The sequence below is a fragment of the Gambusia affinis genome, linkage group LG23 (assembly GCF_019740435.1).
Source record: "Gambusia affinis linkage group LG23, SWU_Gaff_1.0, whole genome shotgun sequence".
Taxonomy (NCBI): domain Eukaryota; kingdom Metazoa; phylum Chordata; class Actinopteri; order Cyprinodontiformes; family Poeciliidae; genus Gambusia; species Gambusia affinis.
In genome coordinates this window covers 12415430-12437214 of record NC_057890.1, presented here as the reverse complement: position 1 = coordinate 12437214, position 21785 = coordinate 12415430, and the positions used below count along the sequence as shown (strand labels likewise).

General features: G+C 37.8%; 2 protein-coding genes and 1 long non-coding RNA gene across 5 annotated transcripts in view; 1 reads left to right on the top strand and 2 right to left on the bottom strand.

The window, feature by feature from the left end:
• snd1 (staphylococcal nuclease and tudor domain containing 1) overlaps positions 1 to 8745 on the bottom strand; it is a 172654-nt gene extending 163909 nt beyond the window's left edge. Inside the window, exons 1-4 of the mRNA XM_044107651.1 lie at positions 8476 to 8745; positions 5080 to 5229; positions 4471 to 4591; positions 4282 to 4363 (exon numbers count right to left, since the gene is read on the bottom strand). Coding sequence (XP_043963586.1) covers positions 4282 to 4363; positions 4471 to 4591; positions 5080 to 5229; positions 8476 to 8550 — 428 coding nt within the window. The 5' untranslated portion in view covers positions 8551 to 8745. The remainder of the gene's footprint in view (positions 1 to 4281; positions 4364 to 4470; positions 4592 to 5079; positions 5230 to 8475) is intronic.
• A 635-nt stretch (positions 8746 to 9380) lies between these two features.
• Positions 9381 to 21557, bottom strand: LOC122826667. 2 transcript variants are annotated; one of them, XR_006369838.1, is made up of 4 exons: positions 21459 to 21553; positions 19349 to 19439; positions 16897 to 17040; positions 9381 to 9690 (listed from the first exon to the last, which is right to left on the bottom strand). It is a non-coding gene; the product is annotated as an uncharacterized LOC122826667 (long non-coding RNA). The 2 variants fall into 2 exon arrangements; XR_006369839.1 differs by lacking the exon at positions 9381 to 9690 and having other exon boundaries at positions 16497 to 17040; positions 21459 to 21557.
• pax4 (paired box 4) lies at positions 14196 to 19342 on the top strand. Of its 2 annotated transcripts, none has more exons than XM_044108799.1 (9): positions 14196 to 14639; positions 14725 to 14855; positions 14998 to 15207; positions 15288 to 15378; positions 16809 to 17097; positions 17181 to 17232; positions 17407 to 17477; positions 18274 to 18370; positions 18999 to 19342. In XM_044108799.1, exons 1-7 carry the CDS (start codon positions 14606 to 14608, stop codon positions 17443 to 17445), a joined length of 846 nt encoding a protein of 281 aa, XP_043964734.1. In that variant the 5' UTR covers positions 14196 to 14605; the 3' UTR covers positions 17446 to 17477; positions 18274 to 18370; positions 18999 to 19342. The 2 variants fall into 2 exon arrangements, with proteins under 2 accessions (XP_043964734.1, XP_043964733.1); XM_044108798.1 differs by having other exon boundaries at positions 17181 to 17244.
• Positions 21558 to 21785: the final 228 nt, after the last annotated feature.

Below are 21785 nucleotides of genomic sequence, written 5' to 3'. Positions count from 1 at the left end.
ATGAGAATAAACAGTTGAACAGACTGAAGCTAAATGAAGGAATTGAAAAATAAAAGATAAACTGATGGACAGGTAGAAGCTGGACAAAGGAAAAAATGATGGACAAATGAATGTATGAGTGAATCAATACACCAAGACAATGGGATGGGGAATTAGGTTAGGAATATAAATATTTTTATTCCTCTTTTCTTTTTATTATCAGGACCTGAAAAATATTTCAATTTTTGGCTGTACTTCAGTTGGGCTGAAGCACAGCCAAAACAGTCAAGTTCATTCTGCCCACTGCTATAATTTAACAACAAACTTTGAACTGAACTGAGACAGTTTCTTGCTGACTTGGCAGCGATGGTCAAACTTTATGGAAGAACTAAGCTACTTAAATATTTAAAAGCACCAAACAGGAACAGAAAGCTCCAAAAGATTTATTGAAAGAAACCAGAAATGCTTAAAAAAAGAAGGGGAAAAAAAGGAAGGAAGAAAGGCGGATTTTGCAAAGTCCTAGCATAGATGTAGAGCATTCAAAAGCAAATTTCTTAAATAAAAATTAATAACCTTGTCTGTGGAGACTGATGATAGTAAACTTATCCCTTCTTGCAGCTACACCGGCTTCTGGGTCAGCAACTCCCTCCACTACAGTGGCTCAAATCAAACTGATGGTCGACAAGGTGCAGTACAGAGCTAATCTATTCCAGCAAAGGCCAAGCAGAAATACTTTCCAGTTAAGCCTTCTATAGACTACATCTTTTATCTCCATATGGCTCCTTTGTGCAACCAAACACACTTCAGATAAAACATTTTTACCGCTTCCTGTTGTTTAAGGAGGCTGTAGGAAGCCATGTTCACCCCCAAACTGTGCACAAGAGTTCCAGAGTAATTGAACAGTGAGACTCTAATGAAAGCTTTTCAGCCTCTCTGTGTTTATAGCCACCAACTCCTCCTCCTCCAGGGCTCTAGTTAAACAGGAGCAATGGGAGACTGTAAAGTAAAAGTTGGTAGCCCTGGTAATGTACCTCATTCCTGCATCGGTGAGTGGTGCCTCTATAAACCAACCTATCAGGCCTAATGCCTAGAGTTTTAATTTATCTAATATTAACATTCTGGGTCCCAAAGGCAACTGAGTAAATTGATTAAAGGCTTTTAAAAATGTCAGCTGTCAGAGGAAGTGATCAAAACTAAAAAGCTAAGCTTTTCCAAAGAACCCCATTACTGATGTTGTTAGGCCTGTCACAATAACAAATTTAGCTCGATGGTAAGTTGTCAAAGTAATTATTGCAATAAACAACAATTGAAACCTTTTACAAGTTTACACACTGGTAATAGCATAGTAATGTATTTCACCCTGTGAAAGACTAATAAACTATAATTTTGCACAGTACATTCCACACTGGAAGACATTTTAAAGATCCAAAATAAAACACAAGGATAAAAAGATCAGTCAAAGGAAATAAAAATGCAACAAAAATCATAAATGAAATGGATTAGGAAGTCGCTGTAAACAGAAAGAAAATTATTGTGCTCATTTCAATTTATGTGATTAATTGCTTACTGTGACAGGCTTGGATATTTTCGATCCAGGATGGATCAATTGTATGCTAGAAATTCATCTTATAAATCCCACAGTCATTTTTAAACTGAATGCATTATTTACTTTTTGTTTTTTTACTCTATCAATCCCTAACAGATAAATGATCTGTAATACCTACTTATTATCACTCATTCTTGGATTGTTCTGGTATACCCTGCTTAAGAGATTAGCTTAATACTTTTTAGAGTTTGCATTTGGTTGAAGTGATAAATACATGTGCAAAGAGACAACGGAGACTGCTTTTGACTAAAGTCAGTAGTCTCCATGTAGAGACCAAGCAATCTGTGCATAAGCAACACTTCGGGTGTCATTGTCTCTCATCAATCCCAGATGGGACCATTTTGTGACAGAGAAACAAGCTCAGGGTTCTCATTAGTCGCTATTGTGAGTTCAAATTTTCACAAAAGTAAAATGTTCGTTTTTGTGGCGCCTCTGTATCTTATTTTGAAGGGATATGTAAACGTTACCATAGAGACCAGAATCAGAGAGCGTTAGGGCAGTGATTGAGATGAGATGAGAGGAGTAGAGCTTGTAAGTCTCAAGTCTGGTTCACACGGCACGATTTAAGAATTGTTGGGCGATTTTCCAAACCTCTGTGACCACACACACACGACACGAGCCAATAAGAGTACAACAGGTTTGATCGGTTCGTGTGTACAGTCACACAGCAGGAGCAACACACTGCACACAAACCGATTCCACTCACGAACATCCCGATTCCAGGAGAAAATCCAGTATCCCCCACCGGGCCAAAACAAAATTGCCAAGTCTTGACCGGACCGCGGTAATAAAAAGGTTGGGGACCACTGACTAAAGTAATAAACATGAACCTTATCTGATCAGTGAGAATATTTGAATTGGTACAACCTTTGTTCTAAAGTGTTATGATAGTGTCATGTCTCAAAGCTGAAGACAAAGTGTGCATCAACGTAAATCTGTAAATACACAAAGTTGTGTACGATCCCCTCGGCAACTTGCTGGGAGAATTGCCAGGCCGTGTTAGCAGGCAGCAGCCGTCCTCTAAGCACATGTTTGACTGCACTGTCCGAAGCCATCACCATTATCATCACCTCCATAATTATCACCACATCACAGTTAGTGTGATCAACGTAGCAAGTCACGAGGAGTAATGATATTGGAGCAAAATGCACTGAGGGAAAACAAAGACCCCAAGTCTTCAGTGAGTAATGGGCCTCCCCTTTGGCCAAATGATGCTAGCTTACACTTAAAGCATCATTTACATTAGTGCTTGTTATGGGCCATTGGACAGGCTGCTTGAAATGCTTCATTAGGGGCAAAATGTTCACATCATCTCTGTTCATGTTGGAAGACACAAATGCAGCAGCATGAGTCAAATTGCTTGTAATGTGTGTCGTGTGCAAATACTGCCACTGGGGGACACATACAGTACTTTGTCATATAGCATGGGGCGTGTATTTATAGGATTAGTGCATTGAGGCAATGTGGCGGAAAAAAAGGTTTCAGAGGGATATCATTATAGCAGTAGGGGCATGCTGCCACCATCTGGGATACTATGGGTCCATCTAAATTCAGTCAGCCAATTGAGGACTTAAGTACTTCTCCCAGCAGATTCTACAAGGTTGTTCTGCCTTAAGCTTTAGGAAATACAAGCTTACATCCTGCTGCCAAAAGTGATTTCCTCTATTTGTTACATAAATGGTTGAAGAAGTTAAAGCTTTAAAGTGAAAATATTCAGTCTCAGTGATACAATAAAGTCTTGCTTAAAGTATATGATTAAGGCCTCAATACTAGTGTATTCCACAATTGAATTGGGATGCAACAATATGATTTTGCTGATAAAGTTTTCCTTCAATGAAACCTCCCGTTTCTGGATACAGAGATGATCAACGAGTTAGGTCAATACAAGTGTAAAAATACTAAATAAATCATAAACCTGGATGTGCTGATGAGAAAAATCTTCATATAAATCTTTAAAATGGCATAAACACTAAAGTGCTAAATAATCATCCAGAGTATGCTTAAAAGCAGAATAGAGCTTTAAAAACACCTTTATTTAAAAAGATTATAGGAGTTGAATGTTTGCAGTCATAAAAAAGTTTAAGTCTTAAAAACACAAGATGATTAAGTGCTGTGTGTTTGACTATAGTACATAAAACAAGGTAAGTATTTGGAGCTCAATAACAAATACAGTGTGTGCCAGAATCTAAGCAGACTTGCAGTGCAATTCTGGTCTGTTCAATTTTAATGTTCAGATTTTATATGTTGAACATATAAAACCAGTATTGTTGTAATAACTTTGATGTTAATATTTTGTCTTGTCGTGACAACAAATTTTTTGAAAGAAATATTTTAAAACGCCTTTATAAAAAAGATCAAAGAACCATAACCTTTCGTTCTAGATGAACGGTTGCTTATACCATCAATGTTTTTTAAACAGCGTGTACATTGTGAATGTACTATAAACTCAAGTTCAATGATGACTGCCTGCAGTAATATTTACTGCCTCTTGACTAGATGGACTTTAACAGTTATGGGATTCACAAACAGGAGGTGACACTGGTTCCTCTCCATTAATTTCCGGCGGAAAATCGCTCTTCTCCAGCCAAACTACCAACAAAATTCCTCCATTTGAAATTTCATGCTTGTACATTAACATCAAAAGCAAAATAAACAATACTGCTTGTTGGGGTTCCACAGATTCCCAACAATCTTACTTGTTTCCTCTGATTCCTTCCCTTCGGACTGTTGCGAGGCCTTCATTCACCAAAGACTCAGCGATGTTCTCCCCTGTTGTATCTATGGCAAAAATGGAGAAATGTTTCGCAAACAAGGAGAAAAATTATGTTTAAGTAACATGATTTTACTCTAGGAAACAAATGGTGCAAAATGAACATGAAGTGCACCTTTGCCCAGGTAGACCATGCCGTACTCCCGGCCTATGGCGGTCTTGATTTCCACAGTGAAGCACACTTCTTTGCCAATTAGCTTCTTCCTGAGAAACTCTCTGGCTTGGAAGGCCCAGGGCTAAAAAGAAAAATAAACATTAGGAAGTGAAATCTAATCAGGCACTGGACTAGACAAGTAAGAAAACTTATTTGTTCCAAAGCAAGAAGGATGTTGCAGTATTTTCTAACTACAGAAAGTGCTCATGTTAATGTCACATTGCAATACTACTTTTTCTCTCTCTGAAACAATATCTATTGTTATTCTTTCCACATACGAAGTGCACTGCAGGTAAAAAAAAACGACCAAAGCATATTTATGTGTTACAATGGCCCAAAGACAATTTAAATCCACTTCACAATTTTGGACATCCTTTGTTTTTGTCCATTATATAAAATCTCAGTAAAATACGTTCAGGTTTGTGGTTGTAAAGCAAAAAAAAATAAAATAAAATAAAAAAAAAGTTTACAAAGGTTTAAATACTTTTCCATTGTTCTGCATTATAAATGCACTGCCATTGTAACGCAAGGCCAATTTAAATAATGAATCACAGGAATAAATCGGTTTACCTCATCAGGGATGTCCTTGGTGTCGGGCTGGCCTTGTGCTGCTCGGCGGGCTATTGCCCCCGCTCGGATGTTGCTGAGATTGATCTGGCGCTCTGGGGGCGGACCACCTCGAGGCTGGCCCCGAACAATGATGGCACATCCTGACAAGACCTGGACAACAAATCAAAACAAGCAGAGAGAAGAAACGTCAGCAGTGCAACTAAATTATTTCAGCTATAAAAAAATATATATATATATTTGATGGGATGAAACAAAAGCACCAAGAATTATTGACAGACAGAGGGAAGGAACACATAAGTAATGAAAAAAAATAAAAAATTTGGTAAAACAATTTTTAAAATTATGCAAAATGAATTTTATCAGCGTAGATTCAAATTACATTTCAACTTACAAATATTAGTGCAGCAAAATGTGAAATACGACAATCTAAAAGATTGAACTTCTATAGAGGTAGACGCTTCATATGGCCCGTAGCCATGGTGACGGTGTGATATTCAAATGCCAGGCTTAAATCATGCCATGTGATAATGTAGCTCAATACAAAACAAGACAAAAAAAAAGATAGCATAGACTTTGGTTTGACAACTGTGGCATTTACATGAAACTGAGCAAACACTTTATCTGCAAACTCTTCTGTGTGTCTGCAGGGAGCATCCCTGGCCATTGTTGATCTAAGATGTGAGCTAGATAAACTCATCAAATCACCGCAGTTCATCACCAACTGTCCAACCACTCTGGAGTACAGAAGACCTGTAGCTGTAATTTCTGCAGTATGATGAGCCATGATAAACAAAAAGAGAAACAACAGCAACACATTCTTGTCCAATTTCAAAGGGACGCCATTTTCTTGAGAGAGACAGCAAAACTTCAGCAATTAAATGCTTACAGGCATATAATAAAAACTTCTAAAGCCTACGTTGTTGTAATTAAAAGGAAAAAAGAGCCCAAAGCCTCTAAAGCTTTCGTTACGATGACATTCATTTTATGAATGAGCAGCATAATCACATTACCACAGAATTCAATACTGAGACAAATGTGCCTTTATTTATATAAAACTAATGCTGCTGTGAAGAGCTGTCAAAACAACATGCACTAACATCACTAGATGTGCAAGACAACAGAATTGATTTGGTGTCGTTTTTGTTTTAAATAAGTAAATGACAGCTTGTTCTGTTTGATGCAGCATATGAGCAGACACAGAAGCTGTTTACTTGCTCAGATTCAGCTCCAACATGGACATGGCTGATGTAAATCATTATCTGGGTGGCGAGGTCAAAATGTCTTCTGAGATTCTACTAAATACCAGCCTGGGTATTATTCAGAACGTAATCTCAGGTATTTTACATTTCGCATCGTTATCCGGAGATTGTGACATAATAAACCTGATTTGTCACCACACACCATTATGCTGGCTCATTATATTTTTCTAAATAAAATAAAATCTAAAAGGGGAAAAGTATCAGGAAAAAAAAAATATTGCCTCCAAATCAATTACCACAAAGAATGCCATCTTCAGCAAGTCTAGTTGCTGGTTTGGCTCCGAACTCTGGATTCCCTGGATTCCATGTCAAATGGGCAACAAATTACAGTAGAATTCCTGTTTTCATGATGCTGCAACTAGGCATGAGTCATTTAATTGTTTTAAGGTGTACAGAGTTAGTTTTGTTAAAGTAACAAAACTAAAAAAAAAGAACTTCCACAATGTTTTAAAGTCCTTTTTCCCCCCCATGATATGCCAAAGAAGGTCCCGACGTAACCAGGATTTTTTTTACAGCTGCAGAAAACTACGATTAGCATAAAACACGTGGCCACCACTCCATACAGCCGAGCACTGCTGGTCAGTAAGCTGAAAGAAAACTGGTACACAAGTTGGCTCTTTGACAATAAGATAATAACAGAACTGTAAAAAATAAATAAGTGTGATCTCCATAAATCAACCTTACTAGCTAAAAACACTGTGATATACTTATTTTATCTGTAAGCCGCAACATGGCAAAAAGATTCAGCATTCTGCGCAGCTATCGCTTCTAACAACTTATTTGTGAATCATTACAGTTTCTATAAGTCTATATACTAATGTTGAAATATGTTAAGTAACATTATGACTAAATCAATATGCTATATGATCAAAATTGTGAAAAATTTGGGTTTTTTATCTTGAACAGCAGCAATTAGGTCATGTTTTACTTTTGTTGCTCAATGTTTTCGAGTCAATGTCATACATAACCATAATATTTTCACTCAAGGATAACATACCGAGTCTCTCATACCGCCCGCTGCCTTAAAGTAAACAATATACTAGAAAATATTCAAAAATAATTTGATTTGATTTAAATACTAACATTTCAATCTCAAGACACTACATTCCTCTCATGAATTTGGAAGGTGGCAGGCAGAAAGCTGTGGGTCTGCTGGCCCCTCTCTATGCAAACCCATATGTGAGGAGGAAAAAACGCTTGACTTGAGAGTAAAATTTCCATCTTGACACTGAAACATGAATGAGAGAGGACCCAGCCCACACAAAACCACGCCGAATGAGAGATTACAGGGGGCAAGAAAGTTGGAGCTACGTGTCAATTTCCCATGGCTGGTTTGGACCAGCTCTGAGAGAATGCTCTCTGCTACCCTAAATGGAAAAAGTCAAATTACCAGGCCACCACTAGTCGAAGATATACTAAAAAAATTCCCATTTAATCGCATAAACCTGTTTTATTGGAGTTTCTGGGATGAAACTGAGGGACGAAAGCGAAATTAAACCCAATACTCGAGTTAGCTTGTAGGCTAGTTGACAAAATTAGCATCTTGCCAAATTGCAAAAAAAATTACTTTTGTTGCTGCTGGTGCTGAGCATAAATCTGACACCGATATCACAGACAATACACACCGCTTTCGTTTAACTTCACAGGTACTGGACAGTAAATGCTAATTAGCTAAGAGTTAGCCATCCTTTAGCTGGGAAACTTGACATCTGTCAACAACTTTTCAACATCTACTGGCCCCAGCTTGGCTGTTGACTACAACAAATTTAACCAATCAAATGACATTTACAGCAATCATATGTCCAAGTCTGACCAAGAAAGTAGTTTCCTCACTTAAATTGAAATATCCAGACAAACGTGCTAACCTCAGTTTCCTCTGCTGGAAATTTAGCAGCAAGCTAGCTAACGTTAGCCGGCTTTAGCTGCAGCCAAATAAACTGAAAGAGCTTGACATCTGCTATTGAAATAATGACAACACTGGAAGTTAACTTAAAATTGCTTTCGTTGAGTCATATGGTTTACTATATCAAAGTATATGACAACCAGTCGCAGTTTCAATCTCCATTAGCCATCAGTTGACAAAGCTAACTAGCTGTTTCCCCAGTGAGCTCTCATTTTCACATGTTGGGATTCATACCATTTTCACTATTCCTCTTTGCAAAGGAGACGCCGGAACAGGGGCTGTCGGAGCTGGACCCGAAACAGATGCCATGTCCACCGAGCTGAGATACGCTGCTTGTTAGATGGAGAACCAGGTGAGGGATTGGGACTCTGAAATGAGTGGCTGATCTGTTGAGAGCCAAGAGAAAAAGGCAGTACACAGAGCTACACTCACGTTATACCGGAAACACACTTTGCCATGCATGTACACACACGCCGAAAGTTTTTCCGGGTCTAAGGGAGAGCAATGAATGGGAGCGAATGGAGAGCGTTCTAAACCGCGTAAGCAAATTGAAATAACGACATCCGGGGCAAGAGCTACGACACGTCAGCATTGTGATACCCCAGATAGTGCTGCCTTCAGAGGGTCCGGGAATAGATTCACTTCTAAAGAAAAAGTTTACTCTTGGAAAGTTGCACGTAATGCATCAGCAATATCTGACAGAAAATCCTATAGGAATGCAATGACAATGATTACTTTATATGGGACTTATATTTGCCGAATTAATAAAAGATTTCCAATGTTTGTTTCATTTTATTGAACATTTTATCAGGCAGCACATAATATATTACTTTTATACGTTTTAAAGTGTGATGATTGAATGCATTATGCTTATGTCCACTAGGTGACAACCACGAGTTTAAGTCAATGCATAAATGAAAAGAATAGACAGAATAGTAATAGAATATAGTAAAACCCTAGACAGAAGAAGAGAACTTTTGCGACATACCTGTAAGAAACTTGTGTGAGCAGTCCCATGAAAAAATATACTTTTATTAAAGTGTTTGAGGAGTACAAGACAACTGGTTATTATCGAACACAGATATAACAAAGTGATTTAGTAAGAATGAGGATAGCCACGTATTATTAAGTCAATTTCAATTTATTTGCGCCACTTTACAACAAATGTCACAACGTTTTACAAGAGAAATACGTCCATAATATGTACAGAAATATCTAATCAAGTCAGTACAATTACATAGACAGATTCAAACTTACTTAGGATGCAAATCAGCTTATTATATACCAACTGGTAAAAAGCTACCTGTCTAGTGAAGCACAGGTACTGACTTTGTGACAAGCCCAATTCAGAAAGAATATGGTGACAGAGGACAGGAACCTCCAGCGGGAACCCAGTTCACTGGAGAAGCCACCTGCTTCATCTGGCTGGAGGATTAGAAAGGACAAGGCCTAAACAACATCATCAAATAATTAGTTTAGATTGGCTGTCAGACAGGTGTTCTCAGACACCATCATCTCCAATCAGGACAAAGGATGAATAAGGCAATGGTTGATGACAGCAGCTTCATTACTATTTTTTTCTAGGATTAAAAACAGCTAAATGTATATGTATTGGAATTTATGGAATAAGCAAAGTGTTCATATGGCTAAGGATAAGGTTCACAATTTTTCAGTGAAATTTGCTCTGTGTATTTGTTTTCCAAATGTGCAATAATCCAGAGTACTTGCAGACCACACGGCTGACTAAAGTAGGTGATGTTATTATGCAGTTGCTTGTTAAAAAAGACATGCAAAAGCTCACTTAAGAATAAAAGATGCTAAATAAACCCAAATTATAATTGATTACTCTTAAATTTCAGCCCCCCACCACATATCTTTGACCTTGCAATCAAATAGTTCTAATTAATTTAATTCCCAAAGAAAAATCATTTACCAAATGCAGCATGGAAGTATTTCTTTGTTCAGGTTACACTAAACAGTGAAATCAAGCACCACCCTTGAGATTCCACTTAATCTTCCTCAATACAAGAATATGAGATTCTCACACCTTAACCTTAACTATGCTAAGGTTAAAGTTGTTAGGGAGCCATGCCAATTGTAAATTTTTAAAGTAAACTGCTTTTGTAAAATAAGCCATTTCTTCAACAAAACCCTGTAGTTTGATCTCCAGATAGGATGGCAGCTAGAGAGGATATTAAGAAAGCTAATCATTCAGCGCATTAAGCATCTACAACAAACAGACTGAGTGATGTCTTAAATCTTGGTAAAAGTGTGCATGGTGCACATTTTGCTTCATTTTTGCATTTGAATCATCAAGGGTCGAGTTAAAATATTATCAAATACGTTTCTGAAGAGAAACCTACCACAATACCACAAGAGAGCCGAATGTAGACAGAAAATTGATGGGGGGGTGCAGGGGGAGTTGTCATCATGATCACATTTGGTGGTGTTGTATGAGTCCGTTTAAAAAATTGCATCATTAAAAAAAGTTGGTTTAAGCCAAGTATTCCATGATGTTTTCAAAAGCACTGACTGGAATGCACTAACTGCACCTACACTGGGTAATATCATGTCCACTGTGTAAATATACACTGTTTTAAGATCCACTGATGGCATTTGGCTATGTTTTCTGAGGGTGATATCTCCTACACATTGTATGGCACAAGATTCATACAGAAACAAGGAGTGGAGGTTTTGGAATGTGACCTGTTCCTACACTATGCACAACATGGGGGCAACAATACCCTATGCATATACAAATACATAACAGAAAATTCACTGGGATTACAAAGTGCTCATGGAAGACATTTTTTTTATCCTGACGATTAAACTGAAATGCAAAAAGAAGCAAACAGCACTAGTTTTTGAAATGACACAAAGTTCAATTTAATTGAAAACATAAGTAAAAAAAAAAATCTACTTTTTTTTTTATGTGGCATTCATTCCACTAGTGGTTTCAAATGGGCTGCTTAAAAAATTTACATTTTTGAAACAAATGTAGCCTGAATGGCAGTCCATGTTTTTGTCACACTGTTTCAAGTTACTAAATCAAATTTCAAAATGAAGGATAATCTTTATAAATACAAAACAGATTTTTTTATTTTATCTGTTTATTAAGATGATTAAAAATACTTTCGGGGGCGGGGAGAGGGGGAAGCTTCCTAAACCAACCTGGTCCTGTGCAAAGAATTAATTATCCACTAAATCTACTGATTAGCTTGTACTTTAACTGGCAACCAGTCTTCTGTACAGAATAGAAAAGGTTTTTTACGTTCATACCACCGCATCTAAATCGGATTTAAGTTCAGACTTTAACTAGCCCATTCTAAAACCTTTATTTATTTAAATTAAAATAGATCAGAGGCGGACTCACTGGTGTCCTTCACATCTAGAAGTCCCACATCATAACATGACCACCACTGTATTTGACAACCGGTTCGATGTTTTTTTTTTGTTTTTGTTTTTTTTCTGAAACGCTTTGTTAGTTTTAACACCGGATGTAATAGGAAGTAGACCTTTTAAAAAAGAAATTCTCCTTAGTCACGGAAAAAACTTGGGAACAAGAGACAACAACGGAGTTTCTGCATCTCGTTTTGTTGAACATTTTTATTTGATTCGTGTTTTTCGTTCAAATGTATGTGTAACAACAGTTAACTAGAAAAAACAAGTTTTAAAATAGTTCCATGCTTTTGTTCCCTCAGTCTTAGAACTCGTTTTGAGTCATTATATAGATGACAATCAATTCCGAGAAATGAATGATAAACAGATTTATCGTTTTAAAATATTGTCTTTCAGAAGGTATATTTTCGTTGGAGAACTTGGCATGCCCTTCTATTGTTTTTCTATCGTGAGGCAGCGAGAAAATAACTCGCAGGGATGTAGAGCTGCTAAGATTTGGTTGTGAACTTCTGAACTTGAATGCAACAGACACAGCCACCTCAGGCCAGCATAACCCTTATTCTGTTCTTTTTCAAAGATTACAAGGTTCAAATGGGAAACGTACTTCATTTTTTAAATTATAGTCCGTTCCAAATAATTATTTTTAGGATATAACTTAACGATTGCATTTAGAGCACAAAAAGTCAACCAATCAAAAAATGTAACCATTAAAAGAAAACCAAACAACAAACAAACAACAAAGAACAAAATAAAACAAAAAACAAAAACTTTGGAAATGTAGGTATGCTACCTGCTGAAAGTTGCAAACGGAGACATCTTACAATGCATAAATGTCTTAGCACCGATTCTACACTGTTCAAACGAAAGGACAGGGGACGCGTTTGCCATCTATAATTTAGTTTATGAAGTTTTCATTTATGTTATGAAACTAAACTGATCGAGGTGTCATAAAATAGTAGTTATGTCCTCTTTGGCTTTTCGGTGGTTTTGGGAAGGCGATGGTACATCTGACTATTTATTAGTAGTGAGTGTTTTTAGTAGTCTACTAAAATTATGCAACGTATGCAACAGGAGGGACTGAAAAAATAGGAAATACCAGAATTCTTAGGAATGACTTGCGTTCATGAAACACGGAGAAGGAAACAAAGCCGGTGCGCAGCTCCTTTGCGCACGCAGCCCCTCTGTGCGCTCTGGAGAGATTTTGGTGATCTTTTTACGCGGCTAGAATTTTCCCTCTTGCAAACGCTTTAGAACCAAGTTGAGCCCCAACATGCTCACATGTACATGTTTAATACACGATACAAACATCTGAAACATTTATTTGAAGCGCAAAAGATGGCTGTGCCACTAAAGGCAATAAAACTCCCACCCGGTGCTGCTGAAGAGAGACAGCAATTTACGCACAATAAAAATGTGTTGCTGCTTTAATAATCGGTTATGACTAGCATTTTAAGACCTGCATTATTTGGCACGTTGCATGCCTGCAGCAAAGCAGTAACATGTAAAGTAACAACCATATCAGATCTTCTATAATAAACAAAAACGACCGCCTTATTCTTCCTTTATCCTGGTTGGCATGGAGATGATGGTGTCCAAGAACGCCTGTCCTCCATCCAGTCATCCTGACTGTACACACACAGTTGCAGTGCTTTCACTCATGGTTAATGTATAATGTGGGCCATATGGCTTTGTAAAATCGCAGCCTTTATGTCGATGCCACTTCGGTGTGTGTGGACCCAACTAATGACATTCAATTAGTCATTAAACAGGCCCAAAGACGAGCCTTGTGTGGGGTTTTCACATGAGCTAATATTTGCTTGTCAAATATTTCCCCTTGAAAGCGTTTACAACGCATTTTTATCTGCTGTCTGCTCAAGGAACATCTGTGAGGATGTTAGCCTCCCACTTCTGGATAAGCGAGGTCCCCCCAATTGGTCCTCCTCCTTGCGCTTGTATGTACGCGAGGTCTATTTGTTCACGTTTTGAAGGAAAATGTAATAAAACGAGACAACCTGATGGATTTATGATTTATCAAAAGCACTTTACCATATGGCAGTCATCATTGGAGCAGATTTCCAAATGTTTGCTTTATGAGAGGAAGCCAGAGATCCTTTTAATCCGAGGCACTTCAGTTGTGAACGAGGATGCTTGTGTCACGTGACTGCAAGCCCAGAAACACACTGGAGCTGATTCATTTGATTCCTGGGAAGCTAGGATCAATATGTTGCCAAATATGAAGATGGAACAAACATGAAAGTTTAAAGGATAAAATTGAGCACGCCTCAATCTCTCTAATTAAGACTGTCAGTCACTGCGCAAAAAGGAACTGATGAGAACACGGGAGGGAATAAAATTAGGGGGAAAAAAATGCTGCACTGTCATGAACTAGGGGTTGTTCTTTTTTTAGCAGCTCATCCCTTAAATATGAAGATTGCCAAGTAAATATATTACAAGTACCTTATAATGATCAACTTCAATTAATATTGATGGGATTTTAGGTGACAAACCAAGAAAGTAGTGCCTAATTCTGAAGTGTAAAGAGAAGGATGCCTGGGCATATTTTTTGAAGTAGATGGAGAACAATAATAGATTTCAAATATGTTTTTCTTGAAAAGAAAAAGGAAGAATTGTGTGTATTTCTATTCAGGCCCCTTGCTCTGACGCCCTTCAATAAAATCTAATGCAACCACTTACCATCAGAAATTAGTAAACGAACAAATGGCCACCCAGACAACCAGCAGTTTAAACCCAGTTTTACCCTCATGCTCCCTCCCAGCTTTACTGACGTTGCAGGAAGTACGCAGGGCACCACGTTATATTCAGCTCTTGAAGGCTTATAAATTTCCGCCAACAGCTTTGATTCCGCACACTGTCAATCTTAAAAGTCGTTTAGAGTTTAAGGCTTCGAGTTTCATTCTGAATTCGGTCCTACACAGAAAAATTAGGAGCCTGGTACAAAGCGAGGATGTACGGAACAAGCATTGGTCTGCAAACCCAAGGTTAGTTTTACACTTTTTATGAACATCTATCAAACTTTGGCACGTTTTAAGCTGAGTTATAAAATTGAAGATGTGTTTTGACAAGGTGGTGGAAGTGTCAACCAATTAGGAGGAAACTTTCTCAACGGCAGACCTCTACCAGAGTCCAAGAGAATGAGGATGATTGAGCTGGCCTCCGAGGGAGTCCGCCCAAGTGAAATATCCAGAATTCTCCGGGTGCGCACAATCCAAACAACTCAGATAAAACATGTTTCAGGGAGAGAAAAAACCCCCAACAACCTAATTACAACGGGAACCGGATTTGATCAAATGAAGTCGATCTGTAATGAATTGCATCTAACTCAGTGCGTCTTTGTAGGTATCCAACGGGTGCGTCAGCAAGATACTGTGCCGTTACAGGCGCACAGGGCTGGTGAAGCCCAAATCCATAGGAGGCAGCCGCCCTCGGCTTCTCACCCCCGGCGTCATCTCCACAATCATCCAGTGCAAGAGGGAAACGCCAACTATTTTTGCTTGGGAAATACGAAAACGACTTGCAAGAATTTGTAAAGCCGCAAAAATTCCTAGTGTAAGTGGAATAAAGAATGCTTTTGAATTTGATCTCTTATCTGCAGTTGATAAAGCGTTTTACGCGCTGTTTCCTGCAAGGTGTCATCCATAAATAGGATTCTGCGAGAAATCCGCCCGGATCATGGAATAAAGTGCATGGAGGTCAATGCTCCCTTCAGAGCTGAGCACGGTAAGTTATCAAAAGATTTAACTTTGACAACTATGTTGGACACTCGTTAATTATGAAGAGTTTCACGCTGATATTTTGTTTTTAAATATACCAATAAATCCCTGCTGTTGACGGATAAATATAAATTGAATATCCTTAACCTCACCTAAATATATTACCTAATTTCTGATCTATTTTTTAGGGTGCGTTTACTTAAAAAGGTCAAAATCTTAATCATTTGAAGGACATCTTTAGACATTTTGCAAAGCTTACTCCTCTTCCATAATGTGCATTTAAATAGGGTTTCCGTCAGAGGTCCATTGTTGGACCTCTAGTTTTCCCTCCGTAAATATTCCCTCTGCATGGGTTTAGTTTTAAAGCAAACATCACATTTCATTTATTTATACAATACTACTACTGGTGATATGTGACTCTAAAATGCTTTTAGAGTATTTGGAAGGTATTATAATGTGAAGGGCTCTAAGCTAAAATTAAATGAAAGGAAAACAGAAGACTTATGTCTTGGAAGCTTCAAGATTTTGCTTGTTTGAGGGATTTGTGGTATATACATTCTTTTTCTTAACTCACACCACCTCAGTAAAACCAAGAGCTGGGCTTTGACTGTGGTCCAGGGCTTTACTTTTTTTTTTTTTTTATTTTTTTTTTTTTATTTAAACTAGAAGTCTTTGAGTCACTGACATATTTCAAAGTCCAATTATGGTTCAGCTTTGTAAATATTTTCTTTTTTTTTTCTCAAGTAACTTCTGATAAAAGGTTAGAATTCATACTTTATTCAAGGGGCACATTTAAAAGGACTCTGGTCCCTGAGGACTTCAGTTTGGTCTAGGGCTCATTCGCTAATGTTTTCAGAGCGAAGGTTTACTTTTTGCTTACCTTGAAAGTAGCATTTGTGAAGTGTTTTTGTGATTGTAGAGGCATCTACCTTCACATCAACAATAGCAAGAGACCATTTTAGGTCCTTTGATGACATCTTAGGTTTTTTTTTGTTTGTTTGTTTGGAACTTCTTTTAGCTTTCTACTGTCTACCTTCACAATGAACTTGGTTGGTCAGTCACAACTGGGCATGTTTGCTATCTTGAGACACCATTAAATCTGTTACCAGACAAACTACTAAAGTCTTCTGACTTACTGTCTTAGACAGCTATTTTAATATCACTGTGATGTTCAATGTCACATGAATAGTCAGATGCACATCAAACAAAATGTTAAACAGGGCCAACTGTCAACATTTTTAAAGCTCATTTGTTTTAATAGTGTAATTAAATGACTTGAGTCTGTTAATTTGGACAATATAAGTTATTGTCCCCTTCCTGAAAAAGTCATGTTCACACTAGGAGGTGCAATTTTAATAACTAATTCATACTTTCAAAAATTCTTTTTATGGAATCAAAGGAATCAAACTGAAGTGCTAACCAATGAACCTTTTGCAGATCATTACTCTGTGGCTGCAGAAGTAAACAAGCAAGTGATGAACTCTGATGACCAGAAACCTGAAGGTGCCCGGCACAAGAACCGCACCTCTTTCACCCCGGAGCAGAGCAGAGCACTCGAGCAAGGTAATCATCCAGTTCATCATCCTGTGACATTCTGCCGTGTTTACGCTCAGGAAGATACACGCTCATCTCTCTCGAACCAGAATTTTCCCAGAGCCAGTACGCTGATCTGTATACAAGAGAGAAACTGTCAGCTGAAATTAAACTTCCTGAGGACACCATTAAGGTACACTTTTGGTCACCATAGTAGTTTGTATACTCAAACACATTCAACATCATGACATATGATCCCTAATTTCCTTCTTGTAGGTATGGTTTTCAAACAGACGAGCTAAATGGAGGAGGGAAACCAAACACAGAGGTAGAACAAAGAGTAAGGATGTTGGGGCAAAAATACAACACAGCTGTGTATTTGGGAGACACTGCAAAGCAGGGTTTAGTTTGCAAATAATTGTGCAAGTGTCACATAAATAGCTACAAGAAAAAAAAAAATTGCATTCATAATTTTTTTAGAAAACAAATCTCTCCCCTACAGTTTCAGACCTGCAGCTGCAAAAAGACTGCCTTCTTTTAAATCAAGCCCTCACACACAGCTTTACGTCTCAGGTAGGTTGTGATTTACTTTGTAGATTGAGCTCTTACAGATGCTGTAGAACTTAAAACTTAAACTTCAGTTCTGTCGTTTTAATCTCTGCTTCAATCAGTGGTGAGGGCAAACCCAGTTACATTAAGTTTTTCTGGCTCTAAACACATTAAAATGTCAGATTTTTTAGGATAAATTTCTATATGTATGGCACATGTCAAACAGAAGGCCCTGGAGGCAATTCTGGCCAACCATAAGTTTTGATGAGGCCCTCTAGACTCTAGGGTCACATAAATAGAAACTTCAAGCTAAGAGTTATGTCCTTATATTTTACTTTATCAATCAAATCAAAGCAGTTGCAATCTGTGTTCTGCCAAATGTGAAAAGATGTATAACATTATTTATTTTTAAGAAGCCTATCAAATCCAGAGACAGCTATTAATATCAATATTTTTAACAGCTTAATGGGTTTTATCAATACATTCTGACATAACTGGTCCTTTGAGGACATTCACCATCTTTATATGGCCCAAAAATTAATACTATAGAATATTATTGCAATAGATGATTTGAACTACTGCATTAATGCTCAGTGTTTTCATAGCATTTTTTAATTTGCCTTCTGTAGCTAAAAACAAAGACTGAAGAGGTTACAAAGTATTAAAGGTATCAGTCAGGAGAAGGGTACATGGGCAGCATTTTCATTGGAATATATGTGGAAAGCATTTTATATCACTGTCCCTCTTTTTCATTAAGTATGTCTTAATTTTAACAAGGAGAGATGTACACATTTTTAAAAACGGTCATTGTTGATTGTAGGAAACGGACGCATTAAGAATAAACTGTCAAAACACCGCTTTCCTGCCCAGAGTCTCCAGGAAGCTACACAGTGGCTTCTTCTCTCAAACAGCAGCTGGTGAGATCTTTTATCAGAGTTGAGTATAAATCTGCTAAATAATCTAATCACTTTTATGTTCAAATTATTAGCTTACAAAGTTCTACTAATTCTATTTATGGGTGCAATAGTGAAGAATGCAATGAATAACTAGCATTGCAATGATGAACAAAAGCATAATTTAGTACTCAATTTGGACAAATTCCCTGTAATAAGTACTACTTCCACTCTACTCCTGCAATCCATTTATTGCAAACACCTGAACAGTTTTACAATTTTCCAATAAAACTAATTTGCAGGAAGAGTTGACTTGTTGCAACTTTGATTTCTCTGCCAGCTACACATATTTTTATTTGCCAAGTTTGGTTTATTACTTTATTAGATTTGTTTTTGTTGTGTACTTCACAATTATATTGCCACCCTTAACTAACTGAACATTGATAATACATTTGAAGAGAGAAGGAGATAGTTATAATGGTATAACTCAAAGCCTAGAATATATCTAGGCTTTAGAGCCTAGTCACTTAAATACATTTAAGCTTCATTTTGGTCAATTTTCCGGTGAAATTGCTTTTTCCCTTCTAGTTTCTTATGCTTTGAAAGTTTGGCGTACAGGTGCGCAGATGTATTAATATGTGTTCTCCCTTAGTTCCTCAGCAGCTGTGTGACACGTTGCCACAGACCGTCAATAGGACTCCAGGGCATTGCAACAGAGATGCAGTCACTTTCCCACTGACTCAAGACAACGTGTACCCAAAGAACACTTTCCAGCTGGCCTCTGAGGACATCATAACCCACTCCCATGTTTGCCAGCAGTGGAACAAGCAGAGCACATCGTTTATGTGGAGCCAGTTTCAAACAAATGGGAACTTCCCGTCTCCCCAGGATGTGCATCAACCGGGTGGCATGGTATGAAAGTGAGAATGGATTTCTACCTCTGGTGAATGAGTTTAGCATGTAGAGTTAAAAATGTAATTCTAATAGATTTGAGTAAATTACCTTCTAGACTGCAGAGAATTTCTGACCAGTAGATGGAGACAAAAGACCGACATTGCAGCAAGTCCTTCACACTGCTTCTGCAAAATGGATACTGTAAAACGATAAATTCAGTATTGCAGAAAAGATTTGTTTCATTGATACAAGAAAATTGATTCAGTAAAATATTACATTGAAAAGTTCTGTCACATTGATTATTTGAGAAGATAAAAAGGATGCAATAATTTCCCTCATAAAAAAGGTCAATCCAGGATGTACTAAATAATGTTGGAATGATGAACTGTTTTCTTTCTTTCACTGGAATGTTTTACTGATGTGCCTTTCCAGAAACAAGTTCTTAAATACTAGGCTCTATGCTCTGATGTAACCAATAAACGCAGACCTTGCTTCACAGGGAGTAGATTTTTAGAGGGTACATCAAGTGCTAACAGAGAAAATTAAAAGATAAATTAGAAAATGTTGCATGACCTCAATCCTAAGCGCTTTCATGTTTCTTGTCAGTGACTTGTTTGGCCTGATGACTTGTCAACATAAATCAAAGCTGCACGGATCATTTGCAATCACCATAAAGTGATATGGTTGCTATCGCTTTAACAGCCTGTGGGCTTTGCTGTTTTGCAAAAGTGCAGAAGGAGGTGAAGGCAACCTTCCAAGATTTTCGAGGGAAAGCCAGTGGGAGAAACTTTAAAAGTGAAGCTTCAAAAACTCTGAACATGACCTGATATCTGCATGGCTCCGCATCTGTTTTTATTACTGTAACAGGGCAAAGGCATTGAGTTCCTTTAAATCCCTTTACAAGAGCAAAGAGACACTACTCTGAGATCCCTGATAATTAGCCATAAGGGGAAGGCCCAGGATCAGAATGCAAACAGCTTGGTCAGCAGTGTGGAAATGGCCTACTAACAAATGACCCTCATTGGAATAACACCATGAAGGTGGATAAGTAAATGATATCTCCACATGACAGCGTCTAAGCAGAAATTTGTACAATTGCTTCTGTGCTGATGTGTTTCATACAATGAGCTTAATTTTCATATGGTCAAAGAGATGAGTAGCCACATTGCCAACCTAATACCGACACATCATTTTCAATGTGATTTTGAGTCAAATCAAAACCAAAGACTTATGGCTTGAATTCCATTCAGTCCAATTTAAACCAAATGAAGTAAAAACGCAAAAGCACTGGACCAGAAGTCCTTTCAATGGCAAAGAAAAACAAACTGCAGAGATAAAGAAAGTAACACTTGCATCAATAATTGTATACAAGACAGAGAGGCAATACCAAGCCCTGAGTATTTTAAATAGAAAGGCAAAGAGAAGACAGTTATTTGCAGCAAATCTCCGTCAATGGGTTTGCTGAGGGAAAACACAATACAGTACTCAAGACATAAGGACTAAGCAGAGAGTGCTTTTCCTTGAACTGTGCAAGGAGTATGCACTTTCGATTTCCACAGGCAACAAAATCCAGGAGTAGAGATTATTAATGGCAGCAATAATTCAGTTAATGTCTACTATCAAAACTGGACAAACAGGTAAGACAGAAGCTTTGAGTCAGGAAGGGGTTCCTAGAGTCCCCAGGAGCTGCGATCATGCAACTTTTACAAGCATTCTTCTTCAGCACAGCTAACCAAACGAGTTATTCAGCTCTGGAGAGGCCTGGTAAGCCCTCACTCATTTTCATCAGGTGTGAGAAAGGATGTATCTAAAAGACTCAGGATAGTAGCTCTCAAGGATTGCCCTCAAGCACCACTGGTTTATGGTAAACAAAAACAAAAATACACACAATTGTTGACCAGAATCTGTGAGACAGAAAAATAATAAACCAATTCCTAGTCAGGATTCCTTTTATTTGGGAGAGGTAAGAAAAAAAGCCTAAGTTTAACTGGGCATGGCAGCCAGCACAGGGCATTTGACAACCTCTCCTGTTTGGTCTTTTTACTTGCTTTAGTAGACTTTATGCACTAAAAGTGTGTGCAATTTTTACTTTTTTGTTAGTTAACCAAAAAATGTAGAGGGAAAACAAATGCAATAATGCATAAATAAACACCTTCAAACAAATACATTCACATTCAGAAATGTATAGGAAGAAAAAAAACACAACAATATACATTACCAAAAACATCCCCGTGCTTGTCAAACACTGAACAGCAACCCTGAATGAAGCAAAAAAAACAAACAAACAAACAGGTGTTTGACCAAAGCTAATCAAATTCAAGGTAACCACACCCGTTGTTTCGGGCATCACACTGCCCTCTTGTGGATCAACGGGGCAATACTACCATGTTAAAGAATACTATCTTAGCTGTACATTAGCAGTACGGCAACCAAAAAATAGCACCTACTTGCCAAACTTTAGAGGCATGTATTGGCAACTCACAACATGTATTTAATAGTTTTTCTTTCTGTCAACAACCTAGGCTGAAGACCATCTTGAAACTGG